Genomic DNA, 26234 nt, shown 5'->3' with positions numbered 1-26234 from the left:
TTTTTTTATGGGGCAAAAAAAAAAAAACAAAAAAAAAACCAAAAAGGTTTGCCTGTGTTGATGTTGTGCTGTGTCTTGAAGTTGCTTCGTTGGTGGTTTTTTTGTTGTTTTTTTTGCCGACAGTTGCCTCCCTTCCTGAGCGCCATCTTTTAAGCGAACACGCACCAAACTAAATCGTTGCAAAAAGATTGAAAAACCAAGATGAATATTTCGTCGTCATGCAAAAAGAAACAAACGATCTGTCCATTCTTCGCTGCTCAAACATTTTGACGATTGTGTTGGTATGAAACTTCATTCTGTAGTATGCAATTGTTCCCTTTTTCTCTATATTATTCAACGTTCGGCCTTGACCAATTGCGTTTTTATACAGACGTTTGTACTGTACTGAAGATCTCTTGTTTTTGTTTTGATTTTGTAAACAGTGTTGATGAATCTTTGATTCAGAACTAATATCTTGTTTAGGAAAAAAAAAAAAAAACACGCTTAACTTGGCCTTTTCAAATTATTTTTCCGGTTACAGTTTGGTTTTTGCTGTCTTTAAAATTATGTGCGGGTGGGGTGTCTTTTATATGTATTTTGTGTGTGTGTGTTATTTATCCTAAGCGCCAACTGTTTCTTTCAGCATGTTTAACTGTTATTATTATTATTAAGTGTACTTACCTTGCTACATGTTACTTATGTTTCCACTTAACTTCATTTACATTCATGCTGGATTTGCGTCTGATTACTTGTACATTGTATACAGAGAATGTGTGAGGAGTCTAACACAGAGAAAGAGAGAGAGAGAGGGAAAGAGAGGAGGCGGGAGGGGGAGGGGGGTAGTAAGGATATGTGCGCTACTGACCACATGAATGTAATAGTTGCCAAATACTAGAGGAATAACTGTCGTGAGTGTCCGGGCTTGGGGGTGGGTGGGTGGGGGGGGGGGAGAGTGGGGGTTGTTGTTTTTCTCTGTCAGTGGTTGTGGGACCGGGAGAGATTAACACGTAAAAGCGGTAGACAACAGAAAAAGACTATTTTTTAACGCTCCCTTCCCCACCACTCCTCAGCTTGACGCCTTTCCGCTTTCAGTAATATTAGATTTTTATTTTTCATCGTTGGTATCGGAACGTGTGCTATGATATTGATGATAGAGAAAACAGAGATGCGGGTAAGTCTCTTTGTTCCAAAAAATTACGGAAGAAAAACAGTCATGCCATCTCTTACGTACGTTCACGCGAACAGTCTGTGACAAGGAGTTTGAAACAGTTTCTATGGATACTTTTTTCCTTTTTTTTTTTTCCTTTTTCTTTCTTCCCCCAACCCCCCTCCACCCACGAATCGTCGTCCCCCAAAGGAATGGTGAAATTAAAAAAATATATATATAAGTTGTGTTGTACTGGCACTGGGAGAAAAGTTACGGTTCTGCGGTATTGGTTTGCATGTAAGTTTGTGGGTGGTTTTTGTGGGGTTTTTGTCCTTTTTTTTTTTGTTTTTCAGATGACGTGTTGCCAACTTGTTGCGTATTCTGTTAATTGTTCTTTGCATTTATGATCCAGTCAGTTTTTCACACACACACACACACACACACACACACACACACACACACACACACACACACGCACGCACGCACGCACACACGCGCACACACACACACACACAGAGGCCGATAATGTTACTGTGTTGGTGATAATTATGTATGGTCAATGTCTCTCTCTCAATCTCCCTCTCTCTCTCTCTCTCTCTCTCTCTCTCTCTCTCTCTCCCTCCGTCTTTATGTGAGTTTATTTGTTCCTGTCTGCCTGCCTGTCTGTCTGTCTCTCGCCCTGTTTCGTTTTGTATTTGTATTTGTCTGTTCGTTCGTCATTGTGTAGTAACATGTTGTTTATAATTGTACAAGCGCCTAGACACCGTGAAGAAAATTATCGGTACACTGTATTTCTAAGGTCAAAGTTTATGTACCTGTGGTGTGTCGATGGTATTGAAATAATTGTCATGTTCAAAAACATATCTGTTGATTCAGAAAAGAAAAGAAGATTGTTTGCAAACTTGTGTATTTGAATAAACCAAACATCCTTACATGTAGTTATCAGTGTTTATTTGATTCCTCTGAGTTTCTGCATTTGAGTGTGTGTTTGTGTGTGTGTGCGTGCGTGCGTGCGCGTGGAGGGGGGTGGGGGCGTGCGTTATTTCAGCGGTCGAAAAGGGTACGAAAACCACGCTCGTTCTGATGTACGCTCGCAAGCATGCCTGAATACGTACATACAATGTGTACATACATGTATACTTTGCAGTGATTAAAAACATACATGCATCGTAAGAGTCAATATATTACATTGAAATACGTTACATAGATGCATACATAATATAAAAACAACTTTATCCATACCTTACATATTACTTCTGTAGTGCGTGCTCGCGTGCGCACACACACGCACACACACACACACACACACACACACACGCGCGCGCGCTTGATAACAGTGACTCCAATCTTAAAAAATAAAACCAACAACAACACAATTATAATGAATGAATCAAGATTCAGAAAATCTCCAAAGGAACACGTCTCGGTGGAGAGAAACTTGTCCATCCATTTACTGACTTGCACGTGCAGTGTCGCCTGACAGATGTCGGTGGGTGGCAACGAGAGCATGTCTAGCTCCCTAAGGTCTGTATTCCCCAAGGTCTGTGTTCACCCAGGCCTATGTTCCCCCTGATCTATGTTCCCGCAGGTCTGTATGCCCCCAGATTTATGTTCCTTCAGGTCTGTTTACCCCTCCCCCTCCCATCCTCTCACCCCCCCCCCCCCCCTTCCCATCCTCCCACCCCCCTCCTGTCCATGTTCACCCAGGTCTACATTCACCCAGTTCTATTTTCACCCAGGTCTACGTTCACCCAGGTCTGTGTTCGCTAAGATCTAAGTTCCCTGAGGTCTATGCTCCCCGAGGTCTGTATGCCCTCAGTTCTGTGTTCCCCCAAGTATGCGTTCCTCCAGGTCTATGTTTCCCTCCAGGTCTATGTTTCCCTCTGTGTTTTCCCAGGTCTGCGTTCCCCCAAGTCTATATTTATTTGTTCCTCCATATCTTTGTTTCTCCGAGCCTAAATTTCCCCAGGTCTATGTTGCGCCAGGTCTGTGTCCCCCCAGGTCTATGTTGCCCGAGGTCTGGTTTTCCCAGGTCTATGTTGCCCCAGGTCTGTATTCCGCCAGGTCGATGTTCCACCAGGTGTGTATTCCGCCAGGTCTGTGTTCCCCCAGGTCTATGTTCCCTCATCTGTACCCCCCCCCCCCCCCCCCCCCCCCCCCCCCCCCCCCCCCCCCCCCCCCGCCCCCGTCCTTTAGCCACAGTCATCACCTACCACCACCACACTACTGCTGGCAGTCCACACCTGCTCCCGGCCTCAGTTGGAAGAAGGCAGAGACAATGGGAAACAGAAATCGGAAAAGCTGAGTAAGACTCATAAGCTTGTGTGTGTGTGTGTGTGTGTGTGTGTGTGTGTGTGTGTTCGCATGGGGAGTGGGGGTTGTTTGTTGCACACTACATAAAGTGTTAAGGAGGAAATGTGCCAGAGAGGCACACACACACACACACACACACACACACACACAAAAGAAATGAAAAGAAAATGAAAAAAGAGGTCAGCGATGGTTCTGATTATTTTGAATTTTGTTTCGTTATGTTTTTTTTCTCGTGCTCCATTCTGACGAATATTCCTCTCAAATAAATGTTATTTATTATTACAGGTTTGTATCCTTCTTCTAAAGGTGTGTTTTTATGGTATTATTAATCATGATTGCAGCAGATTAGCTAGCTTGGTTTGCAAGCAATTCTACTTGGTTTTCTGGCGTAAAATCGAAAGTCATGTGCGTCATTAACGTGTTGAGATCGATGCCGATGGGAGAGCTCTGTCACGTATGGACATTACGAATCTGGGCAATTTTGGTCTGCATTATTTTTAGTCTGTTTGGGTAGAAACCACATTTAATCTAGGAGAGAAGAAAGAAGCTGAAGCTGATTGACTTGTGAAAATAATTATATGTTAAATTATTCATGTTTAGGCACACGGCTGGGCTTTGTGAAGTTTATCACCTCGCGTGGGTGCGTGCGTTAGTGTGTGTGTGTGTGTGTGTGTGTGTGTGTGTGTGTGTGTGTGTGTGTAACTGCAAACAGATCAAAGATTGAACGAACAACAGACAATAATTACAAGCAAATAATTCAAACCGAACTAGGTTTCCTCAGTCAGTCAGTCCACGGTAACCTCGATTACAGCATAAAAAACAGATCTGAAAACACCCCTTTATAATTTAGCTGTCTGCATATTCAACGCACTCACCATTCCATATCTGTATTCTATGGGCCCACATCTATATGTTATATATATATATATTTTTTTTATTTTTTTTTTTTTTTTTTAACATTGGTGATTTGGCGTGTGTGTATGCGTGTGTGTGTGTGTGTGTGTGTGTGTGCGGGCGCGCGTGTGTATGTGTTATGTATGACTATAAAGTGTTTTGAGGGGATTGAAAGTGCTTTTATGAGTGTACTACTACTGCTAATACTACTACCACTACCATCACCACCACCACTACCACTTCTCTACTACTACTACTACTACCACCACCACTACTACTACTACAATTGTTATTGTCTTTTTTAATCATAAGATTAGAATTTATATTATCATTATTCTTATTATCATTATCATCGTCGTGGTGATCGTTGTTAATCATTATTCATCATCTTCATATTCGTCATTGGCATCATGATAAAACAGCTAAGCATTCAGATGCCTCATGCAGGCGGCCGGGTCAGTGCAAAGCCCGCATGGTTCCAACCAGACGAAGCCACGTTCAGTTCCCACACACTGTCGATTACATACAAGGTCTCCTTGTTCAAACTCCATTCCCATTCACTGGCGCCCAGAAGCAGCGAAGCGGAATGGAATCCGAAACCACCCGTCTGGTCTTCGAACGGCTCAGACATGCCTTACTAAGAAATAAAGGAAGAAAGAAAGAAAGAAGAAGAAGAAATAAAGATATCGAAGTGCTAATAAAACCAAGTCAGATGAAGCGAACTTGTAGATTTCCGCCCACAACACACACACACACACACGCGCGCGCGCGCGCGCTTTAATTCCCGCCATTCTTATCCTCTAAATCCTCCTCCCCCCACCCACCCCCTCCTACTCCCTCTACAAAATAGCAATTTTCATGAAAAGAATAAAGTAAAATCCTTATATATTACACATGAAACATGTGATTTGCTGGCTTGTTACTAAACACACTGCGCGCTTTTAAACACTTTTCCTGTATTCGTTTAGTTCAGTTTAGTTTTGTTTAACTCACTCAGTACGGCCAGTCCTCTCTTCTCCTCTACACAGACCCCTCGGATGTCCAGTGGGTGTCTGAATGACCCAACCGTTAGCTTCCGTCATCAGAATTGTGGTATTCTTTGTCAACATTCACCTCTTCAGTATAAGAGCCTTCCGCTTGCGATATTTTGATGATGGTAATTGGGGTGAAACGCTGTTAACGTTGTCTCTTTCGCCGTTCGTATGGAGAGAGTTAAAGTGTGTGATGTATCGTTTGGATATTATTCCACAATATGCCCACTTCGACTTCGAGAATCCATTGAAACCGAGACAAGTGCTAAGGGGGATAATTCATACACAATGTAAATGTTCATCATTAGTAAGTAGTTGCTTCCCTTTATTAATTTCTGGTGGCTGTTCCGATGGGCCAATGCGAAGGTCAAGAATCTACCATCCTCTTCCTCCCCCTCCACCGGGGACTACCCCCGTCACCCGCCCCCACACTCCCCCTTTGATACTGAAACCAGTAATACCAGGAACTGGAGTGGGGTGGTGCATGGAGCTTTGTCATTGTAATGAAGAATATTATTGAATGTAAAAGACACACACATGCTCTCTCTCTCTCTCTCTCTCTCTCTCTCTCTCATGCATCTTTTTCATTATTTTGCTGTTGGTTTTATCACATACTGAACTTGTCATTCATGATTCGAATTACATTGATAGACTCTACAGATTCAAGTAAGACAAGTTGAACTGTTTTACAATAAATATGATTATATATATATATATATATATATATATATATATATATATGTAATGAATTCGTCTTCCTGGTGACGAATTGGACGACAGCTGTGTAAAAATAATTGTATGGCCTTCTTTCCTCCTCCTCCTTCTTCTTCGTCCTCTCCTCTCACTCTACGAAGAGTCATTTGGGCACTGCACAGAACTGCTCGATTCAGCAGATTCCTCCAAATCCATCGATTGCGTGTCAAAGGCCGAGTCTCTGCAAAATGGTTTTCCCATCCATTCTGCAATGGTGTCCAGTTGGCGAATCTATCGTTTGTTCTTTCTGTTTGCCACTCCGCCTCCCTCCGTTGACAGTTGCTTGGAGCGATGTTTTAGGAAGGCCACTGGTTCTTGTTTCGTGGCCATACCAATATTGTTTCCTTTTCTTAACTTACGTCAATGGGTCTCCATTATTTTTACGGTCCAATGTGCTGCTTGGTGGTTTGGCGTACCTGTTCATTGGTAATGTGATCAATGTGTCTGATGTTTTGTTGTTGTTGTTGTTTTAACTTGTAATAACACCTCATTTCCATGGCATGAATTCTTCTTTCCAAAACCGCCTTCAGTGTCCATGTCTTGCATGCGTACAGGAACGTTCTCATACAGGTTTCATTCTGTACAGAATGTAAGATCTAACGAAGTAATATTAGCACAAAGGTCCCGCTACCTCACACAACACAACAGCGGACTTTTTCCGGTTGTACAGCAGTCTGGCTGCATCACGGGATCATGACAAGTGTAATGAACAAGTACGATCGAACTGACTTTCCGTAATCATTTTATTCAACAGAGTACACGTTCCGTATACATAAATAAAAACATTCGCATGAATTTGGTAACGGAAATAAATGGTCTCATAAAATCCACAGAAATGCAAAAATAACAAGAAACCAATACTGGCACTGAAGTAAAGAAAAAAAATCATCCTGGCAAACGACAAATCAAAAAATCCGAAAATGAAAAAATGGTGTATCCACCAACGCACATTGATATTTTAAAAATGGAATATCAGAAAGGAGAAGGGGAAGACGGGGGAGAAGAACAAGTAGCAGTAGTAGCAGTAGCAGTAGTAGTAGTAGTAATAGTAGTAAAAGAAGACAAAAAAGAAGGAAGTGCGAGGAGAACGGAGGAGAGGAGGAGGAGAAGGGAAAAAAGAAAGAAATCCATCGATGATACAACCTTTTTCTTTTATATAATAAAATGTACACACAATGAATATACAGATCACAGCATTGCTTCGGTTTCATGTTATGTGATTATCTCACATACGGTGTGGCAAATTAGTCCGAACAAAGACACACACCGAAAATTGTTTGTTTGAACAACAAGAATAATGATAGAGTTGGAAAGGTGAGGAGAGACTGGAGGAGTTAGGGAGGAGTCACAACAGGAACAGGATAGTGCGGTGAGGTTGGCCTTGAGTGGAGGGTGTTGGATGGCTGTGGCGGTGATAGGGGAGTAGCTGATTCCTCTGTGTGTGTGTGTGTGTGTGTGTGTGTTTCGAGAATATTCTGGCAGTATATCGGCATGATCTTTATTTTATCCCATCAAACAAATGAAAGGAAACAACAACGGAGAACTATCAAGCAACGTCGTAAGTTATGACGAAGAAGAAAAAAAAACCCAAAACATGCGGGATTTTTCCTTTAATTCTTGTTTGTTTTATGGAATTTTTGTCAGCGGATCAAACTTTAGTTCTTTTCTTTATGCCTTTTTCATGTCACAATTAACTGAAGCTTTAATATGGAGTCCGGGTATCATTGGCAGTAAATAGAAAATGTAACGCCTGTCACTGAGTTATAGTATAAAGACCTCCTGATATTAGAAAGTGAGAGGAGATGATGATGACGATAATGATGAAGGTGATGATGATCATGATGAAAATGATGTTAATTATAATGATGATGATGACAATACTGACGAAGATGACGGTGATTATAATGACAATGGTGATGAAGAAGGTGTGGATGATGATCATCACGAATGTGTGTGTGTGTGTGTGTGTGTGTGTGTGTGTGTGTGTGTGTGTGTGTGTGTGTTCCATCATCTAAAACATGTTAATTTCTTAATAATTTTTCAGACGACAGAGTGTTCTTGAAATTCATGAACGCAAGCATTCAGGTTTGCTCCTCTGCATTGGCGAGTTCACATTTCTTCGGACACAGCTTTTTTTTTCTGGTAGATACTCAGCCGAAAAAGAAATCACCATTCACAATATGAACTATCTACGCAGAAAATAAACAAGTGTGTGAAGAATCGCTTGCTGCCAACCTGAACACCGCTTTTGAAGAGAGTGAGCCAATGACCAACCGTTACCACACTGTCAGTGGCGATGGTCATGTTGCTGTGTGTTGTGTTGTGTTGTGTTGTGTTGTGTAGCGTTGTGCTGTGCTGTGCTGTGCTGTGCTGTGCTGTGCTGTGCTGCCACAACAGGTTTTTCTGTGTGAAATTCGGGCTGCTCTCTCCTGTGAGAGCGCATTATCACAGTGCAACACCACCACCATTTTCTCTGTTTCTCTTCTCTGTATCTGTATTCGTTTCACTATCAGTGTGAACTAATTTTGCAGAATTTTGCACACGGGACCGTGGTTTTAGCGGCTTATCCGAATGACTAGCACCCAGACCACCATTCAATGTCTAGTGGAGGTGGGGACTAAAAAATCCTGCTCTGCTGTACACTGGCACGACTCGAACCAGTCGACAACCTCTTCCTGGTTGGACATGTTGCCACAGGGCCACCGCTCCACAGTGAGCACAAACCAAATAATATTGAGATACTGTTTCAGTCACAAATGTTTTTTTCTCTTTGTTTTTGTTTTTCTCCTCGTAGTGTTTAGTTGTTGATTTCTAAAAATTGTCACTGATGCCGAAATCAAACAGCGACCTATCGATACACACATGGTGAAGACAAAAACTGGCCCCAGCTGTTCTGAAATTGAACACATTCAGAAGTCTCTTATCATCACATAATAATATGATAACTATTTTCAATATTTTCCATATCCCGGGTGCCATTTATACGCCCAAAGAATGGCATGTGATTTTTTTGTGGGGTTGTTTCCCTTTGCTAAAGGTAGTCTTGTACCCGTTCATCTGCCTGACATGAAGTTAAAAAAAAGAAAAAAGTGGTGAATTCTTAGGTTTTGCTTCGAAAACGTTTTTGAAACGCAACAACTTTTTATTTGTGAAAAGATATATACATAAACGATATTTTTGCTTTTGGAAATGAAGACTGAGTAAGTTTGAGCAAGTTATGATGAACATTAAATATAAAATAAAGGAGACCAAAACCGTTTTGAGCAATCAGAATGTATGCAAATTTTGGGCCTGATAATTGATCAAAAAGTGTTAAGTTTTAATCTGTTGCACAACAGATAGGAACAGGTAAATATTTCTTATGAGTCTGTTAAATTCCTCTTCAGTGTAACAATTGCCAAACATCAATCAAGAAGGGAGAAGAAAAATGTTATGTACAGTGGATATACTATTGGACAAAATCAATCTTTAATAAACGACACACGGTTAATGCTCATCATAGCTCATCTGGCTACAATTGCCTCCGATACACAGTACTGGACCAAAGTTGTTTTTTCAAGCACGGAGGAAAACATGCACACACTACAATGTTGTGAACACCACCAGGCTATGGAACTATCAAAGGAAACAAATAAAAGAAATGTGCCTTAAAATTTTATTTTTTTTTTTTAATGGTGAGGCTAAGTTACCTAAAAACGCACAGATGTATTGGGCATATTGCATTCAGCACATATCATCACATACCCGTCTGTTCCTTCTGTGCAAAATAGATATGAAAATTTGGGTGTGGGAGAGAAAGAGACGCACACACAGAATTCTGCTGGAAATGAAATGTACTAGAAATGAAGAGAATGAGATAAGTGTCATAACAATACACACATTTCAGTTGTTTTTGGAGTGAGAAATGACACTTATCTTGTCAATGGCTATTCACAACAGTAAATACAAATACATTAAATGAAAAAAAAAAAAGGAACTGCAGAAACAGAAGCACACGAGTATATGAGTCAATAAAGATAAAATGATGCAGAAATGAAAAATATAAACGCATATGATACATAAAACAAAAATACATCAACCAATATCCCCAATGAAACAATATCAAATAAAGAAACGAACTAAAATATTTTGTCCTTTCCATATAAAACACAAAGTAGTGCAAATAAAGGACAGTTTCAGTTTCAGTAGCTCAAGGAGGCGTCACTGCGTTCGGACAAAACCATATACGCTACACCACATCTGCCAAGCAGATGCCTGACCAGCAGCGTAACCCAACGCGCTTAGTCAGGCCTTGGGAAAAAAAAAAAAAAAAAAAAAAAAACACACACAACCACACACAAAAAAAAAAAACAAAAAAAAAAAAACAAAAAAAAAAACGGGGGAATAAATAATAGATAAGCTTGCATAAATAAATAAATAAATAAATAAATAAATAATAATTATAATATAGAAAAAGGTAGTAGTAATAATATTAGTAATACTAATAAAATGATAATAATAAAACATAAATAAATAAATAAATAAGACAACAATGGTGATAAATAAGCAAATAAATGTAAAAAATGAAGACACACATTCACACATACACCCACACATGCATAACAGAAATGCACCAGACATGCAGTTTCACAAAAAAGGACAATTCATACTAATCAGTCATTAGCAAAGTGTTTCTCATTAAAAACAACAACAACAAACAAACCACACCCCCAACTAGATAAAAAGAAAAGTAAAGAAATACCTCTGCAACAAGAAACAGGCAGTGGAGAGAGAAAAAAAAAAACTGTCACACACAACCATTGCCTTGACTGCTCAAAGAAAGCAACTGGCAAACATTCATTCCAACACTACAGCATTTGTGTAAGTAACGTTCAAAGTAAACTCAACGAAAAACGATTTCTCTCGTGAGCATGAGCAACGACATCAACTGTGTGCACATGTATAATACATTTATCACGTGCTTGAGCAACGATATATATGAAGACTGTTAGCTTGTTGTCAATCTGCTCATTAGGTGTACACATATGCTGTTTTCTGAGAAAAGATTTGTTTCAACCAACATCAAATCTTCCCAAAATAGCCTCCCTTCCCTGCCTCTTCCTTGTGTTCAGCTTCTCCAGTTTTAGAGTAATGCATGCGTGTGAATGACTGGTGCGAAAGCGCTTTGATTTGTCTCTGCACAACATTCAGCGCTATATAAATACCATTATTATTATCACCTTCGCTGGCTGTCGCTTTTGACTACATACGGAAGCTCATGTGGGTCGTCCACGACCCATACCGCTGTCGCTTTTGACTACACACGGAAGCTCATGTGGGTCGTCCACAACCCATACCTTTTAAAGACAAAAACCTGTATATTCCTCCAAAGCTTGTGTGGGTCGTGCACGACCCATACTTTGTAAAGAGACAAAAACCTGTATATTTCTCCAAAGCTTATAACAAAATATGCACTCGCACACGCACACACAGACTCACACAAACACATACACTCTGAAGAAACACATGCTCACGCATTCACACACACACACACACACACACACACTCACACACAACTGATCACACACACAAACGCATAACACCACATGCACATACATACAAACCTTACTTATGCACAGAGAGAGAGAGAGACTGAGACACAGAGAGAGAGAGAGACTGAGATAGAAAGAGAGAGAGAGACAGACACAGAGAGATGACTCATAGCATCCTATACACGCACAATCAAAGATATTCAGTCACACAGGTACATGCTGTTAGAGAAAGGGATGGAAGGGGGTTATAGCTGAAGACAGGCGAAAGGGATGGAGCAGGAAGGGGGTGGGCAGTGGAAGAGTAGTGGGGTAGTGAGGCTATTGAAAGTAAAACTTCGTTATTTTCCTTCACTAATTGCAAATTAAACCTTCTGAAATTACTATTAAAAAGGTATGGGTCGTGCATGACCCACACGTGCTTTCGTGGGGTGACCACGTTTTTTTTCATCTTTAAAAAGCATGGGTCATACACGACTCACACAAGCGTCCGTGTGTAGTTAAAACGCCACCTTTAATTAGTCATTAACTAATTAATGAATGTTTTTCATTTTTTGGCAACAGTTGGCCTTTTAGGTGTAGGAATCATTTATGAAATTTCGTAGAAAAATATTACGAAATGGCTGAGGTATTTGCGTTTTTGTACCCTTCGGGGTCGTGTACGACCCACGATAGCCAGCGAAGGTTAAATCAACAACACCAACAACAAAACAAAGCAGCAAGACGAACTTAATGTATGGGTGGCAGGTAGAGAGTCGGAGACAGACAGACAGACAGACAGACAGAGAGAGAGAGAGAGACTTGAGGAAAGGACAAGGCGGCAGCAGTCGCAACAGAACAGCAGAACGAATGGAGTGGGTGGCAGGCAGTCAGGCGAGGCAGACAGACAGTGACGAAGCCTTGAGGGAAGGTCAAGGCGGCAGCAGCAGCCGCATCCCTCAGTGGACAGGCAGCGAGCGCTGGCGACCCCACTTCATCCGCATCCAGTTGTTGGGAGCCATGCAGCGAACCGTGAACTCCCGGGAGTACGGCCCCTGGTTCCGCCCTTGGCCCTGTCCGGGGGGAGGGGGGACACAGAGAGGGGAACAATACAATAAACACAATACATTGCTATGCTGTGCAATATAAAGCAACACAATACAATACAATGCGATGCAATGCAATACAATGCAATAAACACAATACATTACACTGCAGTTTCAGTTTCAATGTCTCAAAGCGTGTGATCTGATACAGTCTACGCCATACCGCATCTGCAGTGCACTGATTCTAAATTCAATGCACTAAACAAATGCCACGCAGTAGCAGTAGCAGAAGTAGTAGGAGGAATCAATCAATCAATCAATCAAAAACACTTTATTAATGCACATGGAAATTAAGTTGTGCAATCACAGGCTCGTTGTAAACACCAGCATAAAATTATCATGTGCAACATAAAAAGAGATTAAAGCTAGTTAAATAAGAATTCCCAATAGCTGGCGATAGACTAACCCCCCCTCCCCACACACTATACTCATGTTAAGACAATAGGATATTGCACAACAATATTTACAAATGAAAACATCCAACAAATAAAAGGTATATATTACTAAAATAACATGCGCACACACACACACACACACACTCACACACACACACACACACACACACACACACACACACACACACGCACACACGCACAAACGTTGAGACCATAAGGTATTATACAACAATACATTTATAAAAACATCCAGGGAATAAATCGTATATATAAGTAAAATGCACACATACACACACTCACACACACACACATACACATGGATGTAGGCACGTATGCATGCACATAACATATGTCACGCCAATAAAATTAGTACATTAACATTAAGATACATGAAATCCAAGTAAAATAAGAAATTATTTAAAAATCATTTCCGATCACACAGAAGTGATAGTACTATCATTATTAGCATTGCCTTTCGCCGAATCGCAGAGAGCAGAGAAAGACGGCAGAAGAATGTCAGAGAGTCATCAGTGGTACCTCCACACCACCACCTGGGGTTACGAGACTGATGATGATTATGATGATGATGGTGACGACATTATTATTGTGATTATTATGATTATTATAATTACTACTCCTACTCAGTTCTACTACTACTGCTACAACTACTACTACTATTATCATCACTGACTGTGCGGTCAAACAGGAGGTGACGGTTGCTGCTGCCCAGAGTCCAGTGGATGGAGCGCGTGGACTTGGCGGGAGACGCGCTGCGGCTGTTGGCGGCGGGGATCGGGGTGGGGGCCGGGTTCACTGGGTGCTGCTCCGGGTGGGCCGCCTTCTCCAAGAGGCTGAGGGAGTAAAAAAAGGCGGGGACGTCAACACATGTAGTTTTTTTGTTTGTTTGTTGTTGTTGTTTTGTACTAGTTTTTGAAGTAGCTGGGTCTGTTTTCTTTGGTGCTTTGTTTCACTCCCCGACCAGATACTTTGCTCTATACGTTACATTACACTGTAGTTATATTGAATCACTTGTTTTGTCACTATAGATTTCTCTGTATTTTTTTTTTATTCCCGAGGAGAGTGTGTCGCCTCAATGCAAAGCCACCCTCTCTCTCTCTCTCTGTCTGTCTGTCTGTCTGTTTGTCTGCAAATGTATTTGGTTTACTGTTCAAGTGGATCTTTTTTTCTGCAATCGTTCAGTTCATCAGAGAAGACCGTAAGGCATCTACGACGCCGATGACGATTATCATCATTTCCTCAATGTTTAATCAGAACAATCGTCACAAACTACTGACACACACTTCAACACATCGGCACAAACACATACACACACAGAGTCATGTCCGTTTCATGTTCATATGAAAAGGATAAAAACAAAAAAAGAACCGACAACAAATGGGGATTCCTTGCACTTGAATCTATTTTTAGTATACACTGCTGTTAACTGAGAATTCGGCATCATTTCACCAGCTCCCCCAAGAAGAAAATTGTGCAAGTTCCTATTTGGAACTTTGTTTTTGTTTTTCCTTTCTTCTTTTCTTCTTTTTTCTTTTTCTTTTTTTTTTTTTTTTTTTTTTTTTTTTGCGAACCCTGTGTATGATAGTCATTCGTGTTCGATCATGACCATCAGAACAGCAGAGGAGTAAACTGCTGTCCCGATCTATCTTCGCTAGAATCTGATTATAGTGGAGAGTGACTTGCCCAAGTTACATCCCCACTCTCTCGGCCACGAGGGTTTCAGGACAGTTGGCGTTGGGATGGTTCCCAAAGGCCAACTAGCCCCCAAGCCTGCAGCACTAACAGCCAGTGCAATTTTGCCTCCTAGTCTGAGAGTCATGGTCCTTCACAAAAGACTAAGCTGCAAGTGGTTTCCCATTGCAATGGAGAAACCATTGATAATACAGGTCTCACTTTGCTGTTGGTCCAACTGTAAACATACGTCAATCTGGATCAACCCTGTATAATATATAATAAACGCTCCTCTTCTCACCTCTTATAGACGTGGACGTCATCCACGTGCCTGATGACGACGCTGACAGAAGGGGTGATGGCAGCGCTGCGGAACTTGGGCACCATCATGGCCTGATGGCGGTGGCGCTGGCCTCTGGCGAGGGAGCGGGCCACGGCCGCCGAAGCGCCGCTGTGGTGGTAGTGGTGAAGGGGGGAGGAGGAGGAGGGCGGCAGGGCGTTGATGTGGGCCTTGTGCACGCTGGGGCCCAACTCCGGCATCCTGGGGATTGATTAATCAATATCCTTTCACCGCCAGTCAGTTTAGAGTGCAAAATTCCCTTGTGCTATAAACAGAGAAACAAATGGTGTCTAAGAATAGCTGGGGATTCCCCTGTGATGTGTAAAAACTATGGCCTATCCTACCACCGTTAATCAAGAGCAGTAGGTTCACGGGTAACAGACCCATGATCTGGTCGCATTTCAGGGCCATGGGTGCTCTACCTTGCTGGTGCTGAAATGCGACACTGGCGGTAAAGTTGAAAATAAAATAAAAAGTAAAAATGGCTAAAGATTCCACAGCCCCTGACGGCCATCGAGGCAGTGATTTCACACCCACTGTGAAAGGCAGGGCCCAGTCCTCTCCTTACATTCCCAATCTGAAGACTGGAATCTCTTCACACTTGGCTGGAGTGAGGAAATGACAGGAGTAAAGTGCCTTTCCCACGGACACCTCATCATGCCGAAATGGGACCTCGAACCACTGATCACTGGTGAACACTGGATCACAAGTCCAACCTCCTGACCGACTCTGCTAACTGGGGATGAGTCACAAGTCACCACAATACAATGTAACTCTTAACCTGTTACCGACACACACACACACACACACACACACACACACACACACACACACACACACGTCCAGTTACAAACACACAAACACACATACAAGTGTGTCAGGGTTTTGCCCCCCACCCCACCCCACCCCCTCCCGCCCGCAGAAAGAAAAGAAAGAAAATCTACTGTCGTTCATAACAAGGGCAGTAATTCATTCGCTTGCCCATCAAAGGGACACAACCTTCCCCGCCAACGCTGCTGAAGGCTTCTTATCACCCAGTCTACGGGGCAATAAACAAACAAATAAATTATAAATAAAAACACATAGCTAAATAAATGAATGAATAAGCAAATAAATAAATAAACAGACAAAGCAACATAATGGTAAAAGAACGGAAATTGCATAGCCCAGATATCTTTAGCCAGCCTCGGCTTGCATTCCAAACGTCTGAATTGGAACCCCTCTAATCGTGAAAGGTTTCATCCTTGTCGGCAATCGTGGAGTGTTGGCTGGCCTAGTGGTAACAAGTCCGCTTATGAAGGAAGAAAATCTGAGCCCACGGGATCGAATACCACACACTCCAGTCGCCAGAAATGTCACCGATCCCAATAGACCTTGAGTGGAAGTCTGGACGCCAGCCATTCGGATGAGACGATAAACCGAGGTCCCATGTATAGCATGCACTTAGCGCATGAAAAAGAACCTACGGCAGCAAAAGGGTTGTCCCTGGAAAACTTCTGAAGCAAAATCCACTTCAATGGGAAAAGAAAAAAAAAATGGTGATGCTGCACCGTGGTTACGTGCTCTCCCACAAGAATCTATTGCGACAGAAAAGTACAATACAATAGAAGTCTTCATGTAGTGTGTGTGTGCTTGTGGATGGGTGGTTGCTGTGTGTGTATGCTTAAGCGTGTGCGTGTTCTCTGTGTGTATGCTTAAGCGTGTGCGTGTTCTCTGTGTGTATGCTTGAGCGTGTGCGTGTTCTCTGTGTGTATGCTTGAGCGTGTGCGTGTATGTGCGTATGTAGCGTATAATAGTGTTGTTTTTTGTTTTGTTTTGTTTTCAGTTTGTAGTATTGCTTTGGTGTATAGATTTTTTTCTCGTCCTCTGTCCTCATGTACTGCTATACGTTATTATACACTATTGTATATATGTGTCGTTTCATGTGTGGGGCCTTGAGCCCGCTATATGGGAAGCTTGCGCCAGGTAGGTACTATCTTATTATCATTATTATAATTATTATTATTATCATTTTCAGTATCATTATCATCACCAACATCATCATCATCATAGATCCGAAGGACAGCAGCAACAACCACCACCAATATACCAACAACCAGACCCCTATCAACCCACCTGACGTTGTCCTCATACCCGAACCGCCCCCACACCTTCTCCTCCGCCGCCGATTCGGGTGGAACGGGGCTGTCCTCCCCGGCAGGGGTGCATGGGGAACCCCGGGGGGAAATGCGGGGTAGCCGGTACGGGGTGGAGCATTTCTCGGACTCAGCCGGCGAGTCCAGCAGCAGGGTGGTACCCGAGCCTGCCGAGTCGGGTGGCGTCCTGGGTTTGTGGGCGAGTCTGGAAACACATCGGGGGTAGGTGTATGAGGGTGTGGGGTGGAGGTTGATGGTGTTGGGTGATGAGGAGAGGGGTGAGGGAGGCACACAGATTGGGAAAGAGGGGTAGGGCGCGGGTAAGAGAGAGGATAAACAGGAGGAAAGAGAGGGGGATATATGGCGGGTTAGAGTGAAGGAAAAAGGAGAGAGAGCGAGAGAGAGGGAGAAATATATAGACAAAAAGAGAGAGAGAGGGGGGAGGGAGACAGACAGACAGACTGAAACAAGGAGATACTTTGACTGATGTTTTTAATGCTGAAGACATCGTCCACAGCACGGGCAGAGCCGAGATAATTCAAAGAATGCACGTATGTATTTACACGTTTCTTTCAATCTGGCGTCCATGCATTTACTTCACTCTCACTTCATGTTCATGAGATTAGCAACTGTTTACATACCTTTTCATATGAAACAAAGAATGATTTAGCCCGAGCACACAGTTCTATACGCATACCATTCCGTTCTAATCACACACACACACACACACACACACACACACACACACACACACACACACACACACATCCCATCACATATCACACACACACACACACACACACACACACACACACACACAGAGTCACCCCACTCTCTTTACACGCATCAGCAACCCCGGGCTCTGATAGAGCTTATCCTCAAAGAAACACTGGAACAAGGGATTTCCTGTTTGCCCCATTGTACCTCTGGTCACCCAAGATCTCTGCCGACTCTTCACGTTCGGTGAAGGAGAACAAACAACAGCTGAGTTCTAACACAGACATACACACCACCGTCTATCACGCATCCATGATACGCCACAGTGCTGGTATACAGCTTGCTTTTGTAGTTCATTCACGACACATTCGTTACGGCCGGGTAATTCCATACCTGTGTACCCATTCAGGCCATTGTTTGCCACCACAAAGCGCAAAACAGAGAAAAGAAGGGATCTGGGAGCGAAGCGATGGGCAAGCAGTAATGCACCCGACAAGGAAGGGAGTGTCTACGGACTCGTTTTCCATTTTCAGACCGGGATTTCTTTCCCCCTCTCCACTTAGACCTGGTATGGTAGCGGTCTGGTTTCTAGTCTTTTTGATGGGACGATAAACCTATGTCTCATGTGCAGCATGCACTGACCATAGGTAAAAGAACCAGCGGCAACAAAAGGCGTTCCTGGCAAAATTAAAAGTTAGTAAAAGAAACACACTTGCAGACAGAAACAAAAACCGAAAAAATGTCAGAGAACATCCCGAATTTCTCAAACAGTTATATAACTGTTTATTTCAGTCAAAAGATATTTCTCTGTGTGGAATTCGGATTGACACAATGCATCGCTAAATTTTTTCTTACTTTTTTTTTTCTGCAAGTGTATTTGGTTTACCATTCAGGTCGGTTTTCAACAGGTTTTTGCCAGTGACAACCGTCAAGATGCCGGTTTTTTGTTTTGTTTGTTTGTTTTTTGGTTGTTGTTTGTGTGTGTGTGTGTGTGTGTGTGTGTGTGTGTGTGTGTGTGTGTGTGTGTGTGTGTGTTTTGTTGTTGTTTTCCTTTTGTTTTGTTTGTTTGGGGTTTTTTTTGTGATTTTTTGTTGTTGTTGTTTTTTACATCAATACATGCGCTCATTACATGCTGACACGGGACTTCAGTTTATCATTTCATCCGAAAGACTAGGACACTGTGTAGTGGAGTTGGGCGGGGGGAATCGATCGGAGGAAGGGGAAGGAATTGAAAATTCAGGTCTCTTGCAGGGCTCGAACCCGTTGATTCTCGCTTCCTTCAGTCGAGTGAGTTACTACGAGGTAACCGCTCCTCCACCACCTTCTTCTTCTTCTTCTGCGTTCGTGGGCTGCAACTCCCACGTTCACTCGTATGCAAACGAGTGGGCTTTTACGTGTATGACCGTTTTTACCCCGCCATGTAGGCAGCCATACTCCGTTTTCGGGGGTGTGCATGCTGGGTATGTTCTTGTTTCCATAACCCACCGAACGCTGACATGGATTACAGGATTTTTAACGTGCGTATTTGATCTTCTGCTTGCGTATACACACGAAGGGGGTTCAGGCACTAGCAGGTCTGCACATATGCTGACCTGGGAGATCGTAAAAATCTCCACCCTTCACCCACCAGGCCCCGTCACCGTGATTCGAACCCGGGACCCTCAGATTGACAGTCCAACGCTTTAACCACTCGGCTATTGCGCCCGTCATCCACCACCCATCGGTCTTTTTGTTGGCCATCTTTCTTCCCATGTTCAGTGTATTGTAAGCTTTAACTAGCACACAGGACAAAAAGTAATCAAAATGAAAATAAAATACAACAACTTAATGCTATTTCCAAAAAGAATAATTCATTTGTGGTGCATGAACATAAAGCATTACGAGAATCACAGTCATTCAATATAAAACGCACAAAAAAGACATTAAATGCTTAAATACTAGGTCGGCGTAATCCTCACATGATTATGATAATCACGGGGATCAGGATATGCCAGGTTAACGTAGGGGTTTCACACAAAGCCTTGTATTGATGGTGTGCTGCGGTAATTTCCTTCATGGACTGTTGCAATCCAAACAATTAGTCTTGTGTGCTGTGTTCTGTGTGGGGGTATTTCTTCCAGGTGCACGGTAGCGACTCCCACACCCACCCCACCCCACCCCACCCTCAACCTTCTCTCAAACACTGTTATCATGTGATTAACTTCTATCCCGCGGCACAGTTCAATTGCGTGCACACGTACAGCCGATTTATGCTTCAGTTCATGGCGTTTACAAGTTTCTGTCGGTCTCTCTCGCCGTGTGTGTGAGTGCACGCGCGCGCGCGCACGCACACACACACACACACACACACACACACACACACACACACACATCGCAGAGAGAGAAGACATCTATGTTCCGCAGGAAATGTTACACAGTTCCCCACCCCGACAACACCCACCGCCCGTTGGACAGCTCTTTCACTCGGTTTTTCTCTCTGTACAGATCTTTCAGAAGCTCTAACCCTTCTCTCTCTCTCTCTCTCTTCTCTGTGTGTGTGTGTGTGTGTGTGTGTGTGTGTGTGTGTGTGTGTGTGTGTGTGTGTGTGTGTGTTTATTCCCTCTCTCTCTCTGTCTTCTCTCTCGCTCTCACACAAACATGCACACAAACAATCGCTCGCACACACATACACGCATACGCACACAGACACACACTCGCACACACACACACACACTCTCTCTCTCTCTTCTCTCGATCTGACACAAACATGCACACAAAAGCCCACTCGAACACACATACACGCTCACGTTTTCAAACACACACACACACACACAAACACAAACACACACTCATTCATTCATTCATTCTCTCTCTCTCGTACAAGAGTAGATAGGTAAGTACATATATATACACATGTGTACAGCATGCACAACACACACACACACACACATTCATTAATACTCTCTCTCTCTCTCTCTCTCTCTCTCTCTCTCTCTCGTACAGGAATAGATAGGTAAGTACATATACATGTGTACAGCATGCACAACAAAACCCCACAGCACCTACATGCTCTGCAGGACGTGTCCCCTGTAGGACGGCTGACAGGTGATGATGGGCTGCACCAGGTGCCGCTGGCAGTGCCCACATCCCTCACACACCACCACCCACCCCCCGACGCTCGATCCCAGGTCCCTAGAACCCATTCAGTCTCTCCCCCAGGAGGAGGGAGTCAAGGCCCGGTGGAGTAGTATAGTATAGCCAGCAGAGAGGCAGCGAGGGAGCTGAGCCTTGCCTCTAGTACTGTGTGTGGTGAATCAAGTCTTTAGCTCTTTCAGTTGCTGTCAGATTCAACTTGGTTCATCACTCTACATGGACACTTGGTTGTTGATGTCTATCGACTGTTCTCCGACTGCTTGGTTTGCTATGACCACTGCTCACCAACAACCAGGTAGCAAGTAAACAACCCTTCAGAAACTTTATTTCGAAGGTGTATAAAGAGGACCACAAAAATGGAATAATAAAGATCAATAATAATAGAATGAAACAGGTTCTCTGCGGACTGCCGACGATGGAACTGTGACAGACGAACCCGGCGTGTGGTCGTGTATGGGGGAATCTAAATGAGCGGCGTGGGAGTAATGCCACTGAAATGGTGCAGATGATGGGGCAGAAAAAAAAAGAGGAAAAAACCCTTATACATTTTTGTTAACGCTTATACATTTTTTTCTCGCCATTGCTGTGTTAATATAGCAACACATAGGTGAAACCGCGCCTACGTATGCATGCGTGCATTTGTTTCAAATTATCATGTTGAGAGCAATACAAATATGCAAAGTTTTCGAAGAAAACGGTGATAACCCAAGCATTCATTAGTGAATCCCAGACTGAAATTTCTAGTTAGAGAGAGAGAGAGAGAGAGAGAGAGAGAGAGAGAGAGACCTTGCTGTCCTTTTCCAAGCACCCTCACAAAAAACGCTCCAGATAGGCGAATACCGAAACTACAAAATGCACGTTTTCTTGTCAAAGAAACAAAACAAATCACTTTCTTTGAACGAGAAACAAAATGTACGGCGGAATACCTGCGTAGTTCAGACTCACAATGAAAAATACGAACACCGCGACCAATCAAAATTACTGTTAAAACATCGGAGAGAGAAAACAAAACAACAAAAAAAAAACATTGAGCTATCACGCGTCAGAAGCAAAATCACACCACTCAAAAAACCCTAAGAATAATACTAACACACCACAATAACGATAACAAATCACACTCGTAGCTCTCTAGTAAGCGTGGTGTCAAATATCAGTCCATCACAATCAAGTCACGTCTACTTTCCCCTGGCCAGAAACTGCCGTCAGTGTGAGCAGGGGTGCTGTGGGTGTAGTGGGAGCTCACTCACTGGAAACTCAAGTGACGGACTGACGTCGGGGCGACATTCGGTATGCCCCTCCCTCCCCAAACATCCGTCGCACCCATCATTCATCAACGTGCCCCCTCAACCACCCTCCCTCCACATCAATTCCTCCTTCTCTCTGTCTGTCTGTCTGTCTCTCTCTCTCAGACAATCAGCCGAGCACACACATGACACGTCTATATATCAAAGTGAAAAGAAGTCGAATGAAACTACACACACACACACACACACACACACACACAAAGTGTGTGTCTGGGTTGCCTATATCTCTCCTCCTCACTCACACGCACGCACGCTAGAACCCACAAACATACATCCCCTCAAACATACACATACACACACACGCACGCACGCATACACGCACGCACGCACACACGCAAACACACACACACACACTTTCTAGTAATACAATCTTTGACGGCTCTGACAATAGAGTTCTTGCTCCAACAACATACCCCTCTCCCCGAGAGCGCGCACACATCGCAGGCTTACACACACACACACACACACACACACACACACACCATTCCATCCTCTCCCCCTTTTCATCTTTTCTTTCCCAGAGTCTGACACACCCATTAACTAGCCTGTCGCCGCAATCTTATCTCCGTGTTGATACTGACACCTGCTACAAGGAATACGAGAGAGAGAGAGAGACAGACAGACAGACAGACAGAGAGAGACAGAGACAGAGAGAAAGAGACAGAGACAGACAGACAGACAGACAGAGACACAGAAAGACAGAGACAGACAGGTAGCAGACAGGGAGAGACAGAGACAGACAGGCAGAGACAAAGAGACAGACGGAGAGAAACACAGACACATACAGACACGGTTAGACTGAGAGAGACACAGAGACACAGAGGTAGATTGAGACACAGAGACAGAAAGGGACAGAAACAGAGAGAGACAGAGACTGAGAGAATGAGAGAGTGTGATAAATATAGTTTACCACAAAACGCGCGAATACTGTTACACCCCATTCAGTCAGATTACCACTGTGAAAAACAAACCAGAAAGTGAATCACACATATTCTGAATTCGCATCGTAGTTGGCAGATTTAAAAAAAAAAAATTAAAAACAGCCAGGCACGCGCGCACACTCATACACTCGTTCACACATGCACGCACGCACGCGCACGTACAGAGAGAGACAGACAGACAGAGACAAAGAGAGACAGAGACGCGCGCGCAAAAAACACTCAAACGCAAAGGTATAAACGTTAAGGATCCCAAAGAAAGCTTCCCCTGAACTGAATCAAAGTTAACATAAATTCACAGGTCATAAGATCACAATCGCCCTCACGTCATGACATTAACTTTCAGCTCTCTATACACTTATGGAAATAAACGAGCCTGCATGACAGGTAAAAGCATTGTGACAGGTAACAGATACGTCAATCGAGATCACTTTAAAATGATGATAGATAAGTGTAAGAAGAAAGAAAACGGACATACAGGTGTTAACACTTTCCTGCCAATATATGAGTATTCCTTTCTATCAAAGAGCTGCAGGTCACAAGGAAAGCAGGATCAAGAGAGTAGCCTGAGTAACAACGAATCTAGCCTGCACGACTGGCTCATTTGCCAACCTGGGTGATTGGGCCATTCAGGCTTCCCTTGATACGACACGCTCTGCGGGCTGTTGACTGACTTTGTTACACAGCCCACCTTTTTGTGAAAGTACGTTTTCAAGTGAATTAGTACTCTTTTTTTTAATCACTGGCAGAGACAAGGTTTAGGAAGCGTAGTGGCAGAGTCGGTTAGGCGGTTGGACTTCTGGTCCAGTGTTCATCAGTGATCAGGGTTCGAGGCCCTGTTTCGGCATGGTGTAGCGTCATCAGGAAAGGCACTTTACTCCGATTTTCCTCACTCCACCCAGATTTGAATAGGCACCTGACTTCGGTCGAGGAAGGTTAAAACGGCGGAAGAGGATTAGGACCCGCCTTCCTATGCCGAGCCTCAGACACAGTGGATCTCTCTCTCTCTCTCTCTCTCTCTCTCTCTCTCTCTCTCTCTCTCTCTCTCTCTCTCTCTCGACTGAGCGAGCGCAGTCTGTGCAGGAATGGGACATGAGAGATGGTCGTGTGTGTATTAGTATGTGTGTGCGTACGTTTATATCTGAGTGTGTACATTGTGAAAACGAGTGAAAGAGAGAGAGAGAGAGAGAGAGAGAGAGAGAAGTGAGAGATAGAGAATGTGTGCGTGCATTTGTGTTCTTTCATTCTTCAGTTTAACGTTTTAGACGGATCTTGCACAAGTGCGCGTGCGTGTGTGTGTGTCTGTGTGTGTGTGTTTGTTAGAGAGAGCGAATGTGAATGTGAGTGTATATGCATGCGTGTGTGTTTATGTATGTGTGCATGTGTTGTGGTTGAGTTTATGTATGTGAACATACATGTGCGAGTGTGCGGGTGTGTGTGACTGAATCAATGAATGTGACCGAGAGAGACAGGCTCGCACAGAAAGAAACAGACTGATCATTTCAGTACAAAGAGAAAAAAAACATACACCAACAGAATCCATTTCTATATGAGTCCGCTCATAAAGTATATCAAAGAGACTTGTCTACGCCGTTTAAGTCAGTCAAGTCAGTCTTTTACAGTTCACACACAGACACACAGACACAGACACACACTCACACACACACACACACACACACCCTACAAGGATCAATGACTGAATGGCAGCACCACCGCCACCCGACACTGTAGCGGGGGTAAACCCCCTGCTAAGCTGGCCACAAAGGGCACATGTGACAGTACAGCCAGGTTGACAGAGGTGGGGATTTGGGGCCGGGGATTAGCGCTATGACGACCAGGAGGGATCGCCAGGCCAGGCCTCGGCAAAGCTAGCTACAACAGGTGACATATCATAGATTATTGATCACGTATTTATTATTTTCCACTCAGTGTATGATCTTTTTACCGACCAGGAGGGATCTAGAAGGCTGCGGCAAAGCTAGCTACAGGTGACATATTACAGATTACTGATCCCGGTTTTAGGGGGTTATTTTCTTCCCACTCAGTGTATGATCTTTCTTTCTGTCGATCGAACAGCAAGCCACCTGCTTGTATGGAGGTCTGAGTATGTGGCGGGGGGGCTGGTATATAAACAGAGAGAGAGAGAAAGACAGAGACAGTGACAGAGCGAGCAACTGACAAAAAGACACCCCGAATAGTGGAAAAAAGAAAGCAAGTCTGTATGGCCTGAACATCTTGAAAATACGACATTCCAGCGAGAAACGGGATCTTGTCTGACAGGGAGAAAGGGAAGAGAGGGAGTGATAAAAGAGGTGTATGCGGGTGGGGTATGGGGGGTGATGTGGGGAGTTAGGAGGGCGAATGGAGAAGGTATGGTATTGGAAAGAGGATAGGCAGGGGGTAGAGGCCGGGGGAGCGGGGTGTAGAAGTGGGGGTGGGGGTGGGGGGGAGGGGTCGGGAGAGGGGGCAGAAGAAGTTGTTTGTACGAGGGCTGTGTCAATACAATAATACAATGCGTCATATTTCACTCACACGTACACATTTATTTACCACTGCACGTGTGTCTCATAAACCTTAAGGTTTCATGACAATAAAATCTATTCTGTTCTGTTCTATTCTATTCACACACACACACACACACACACACACACACACACACACACACACGACACTTCCCAGTTTCAGTAGCTCAAGGAGGCGTCACTGCGTTCGGACAAATCCATATACGCTACACCACATCTGCCAAGCAGATGCCTACTTCCCAGTGAAAACGGAATTGTTCGTTGTCATTCCGGGCGTCTACTGACATAAACTAAACGATAACAAAGTATATAAAAAGAATAATAATAATAAT

The 26234-nt window shown here is 43.5% G+C and overlaps 1 protein-coding gene across 1 annotated transcript in view; it reads right to left on the bottom strand.

Annotated features, from left to right (window-relative positions):
- Nucleotides 1-10460: 10460 nt before the first annotated feature.
- LOC143287603 (uncharacterized) overlaps nucleotides 10461-26234 on the bottom strand; it is a 26106-nt gene continuing 10332 nt past the window's right edge. The window contains exons 2-5 of the mRNA XM_076595720.1: nucleotides 17270-17494; nucleotides 15116-15355; nucleotides 13817-13976; nucleotides 10461-12697 (exon numbers count right to left, since the gene is read on the bottom strand). Coding sequence (XP_076451835.1) covers nucleotides 12584-12697; nucleotides 13817-13976; nucleotides 15116-15355; nucleotides 17270-17494 — 739 coding nt within the window. The 3' untranslated portion in view covers nucleotides 10461-12583. The remainder of the gene's footprint in view (nucleotides 12698-13816; nucleotides 13977-15115; nucleotides 15356-17269; nucleotides 17495-26234) is intronic.

The sequence above is a fragment of the Babylonia areolata genome, chromosome 1 (assembly GCF_041734735.1).
Source record: "Babylonia areolata isolate BAREFJ2019XMU chromosome 1, ASM4173473v1, whole genome shotgun sequence".
Classification (NCBI taxonomy): domain Eukaryota; kingdom Metazoa; phylum Mollusca; class Gastropoda; order Neogastropoda; family Buccinidae; genus Babylonia; species Babylonia areolata.
This window is presented reverse-complemented; position numbering and strand designations above follow the sequence as displayed.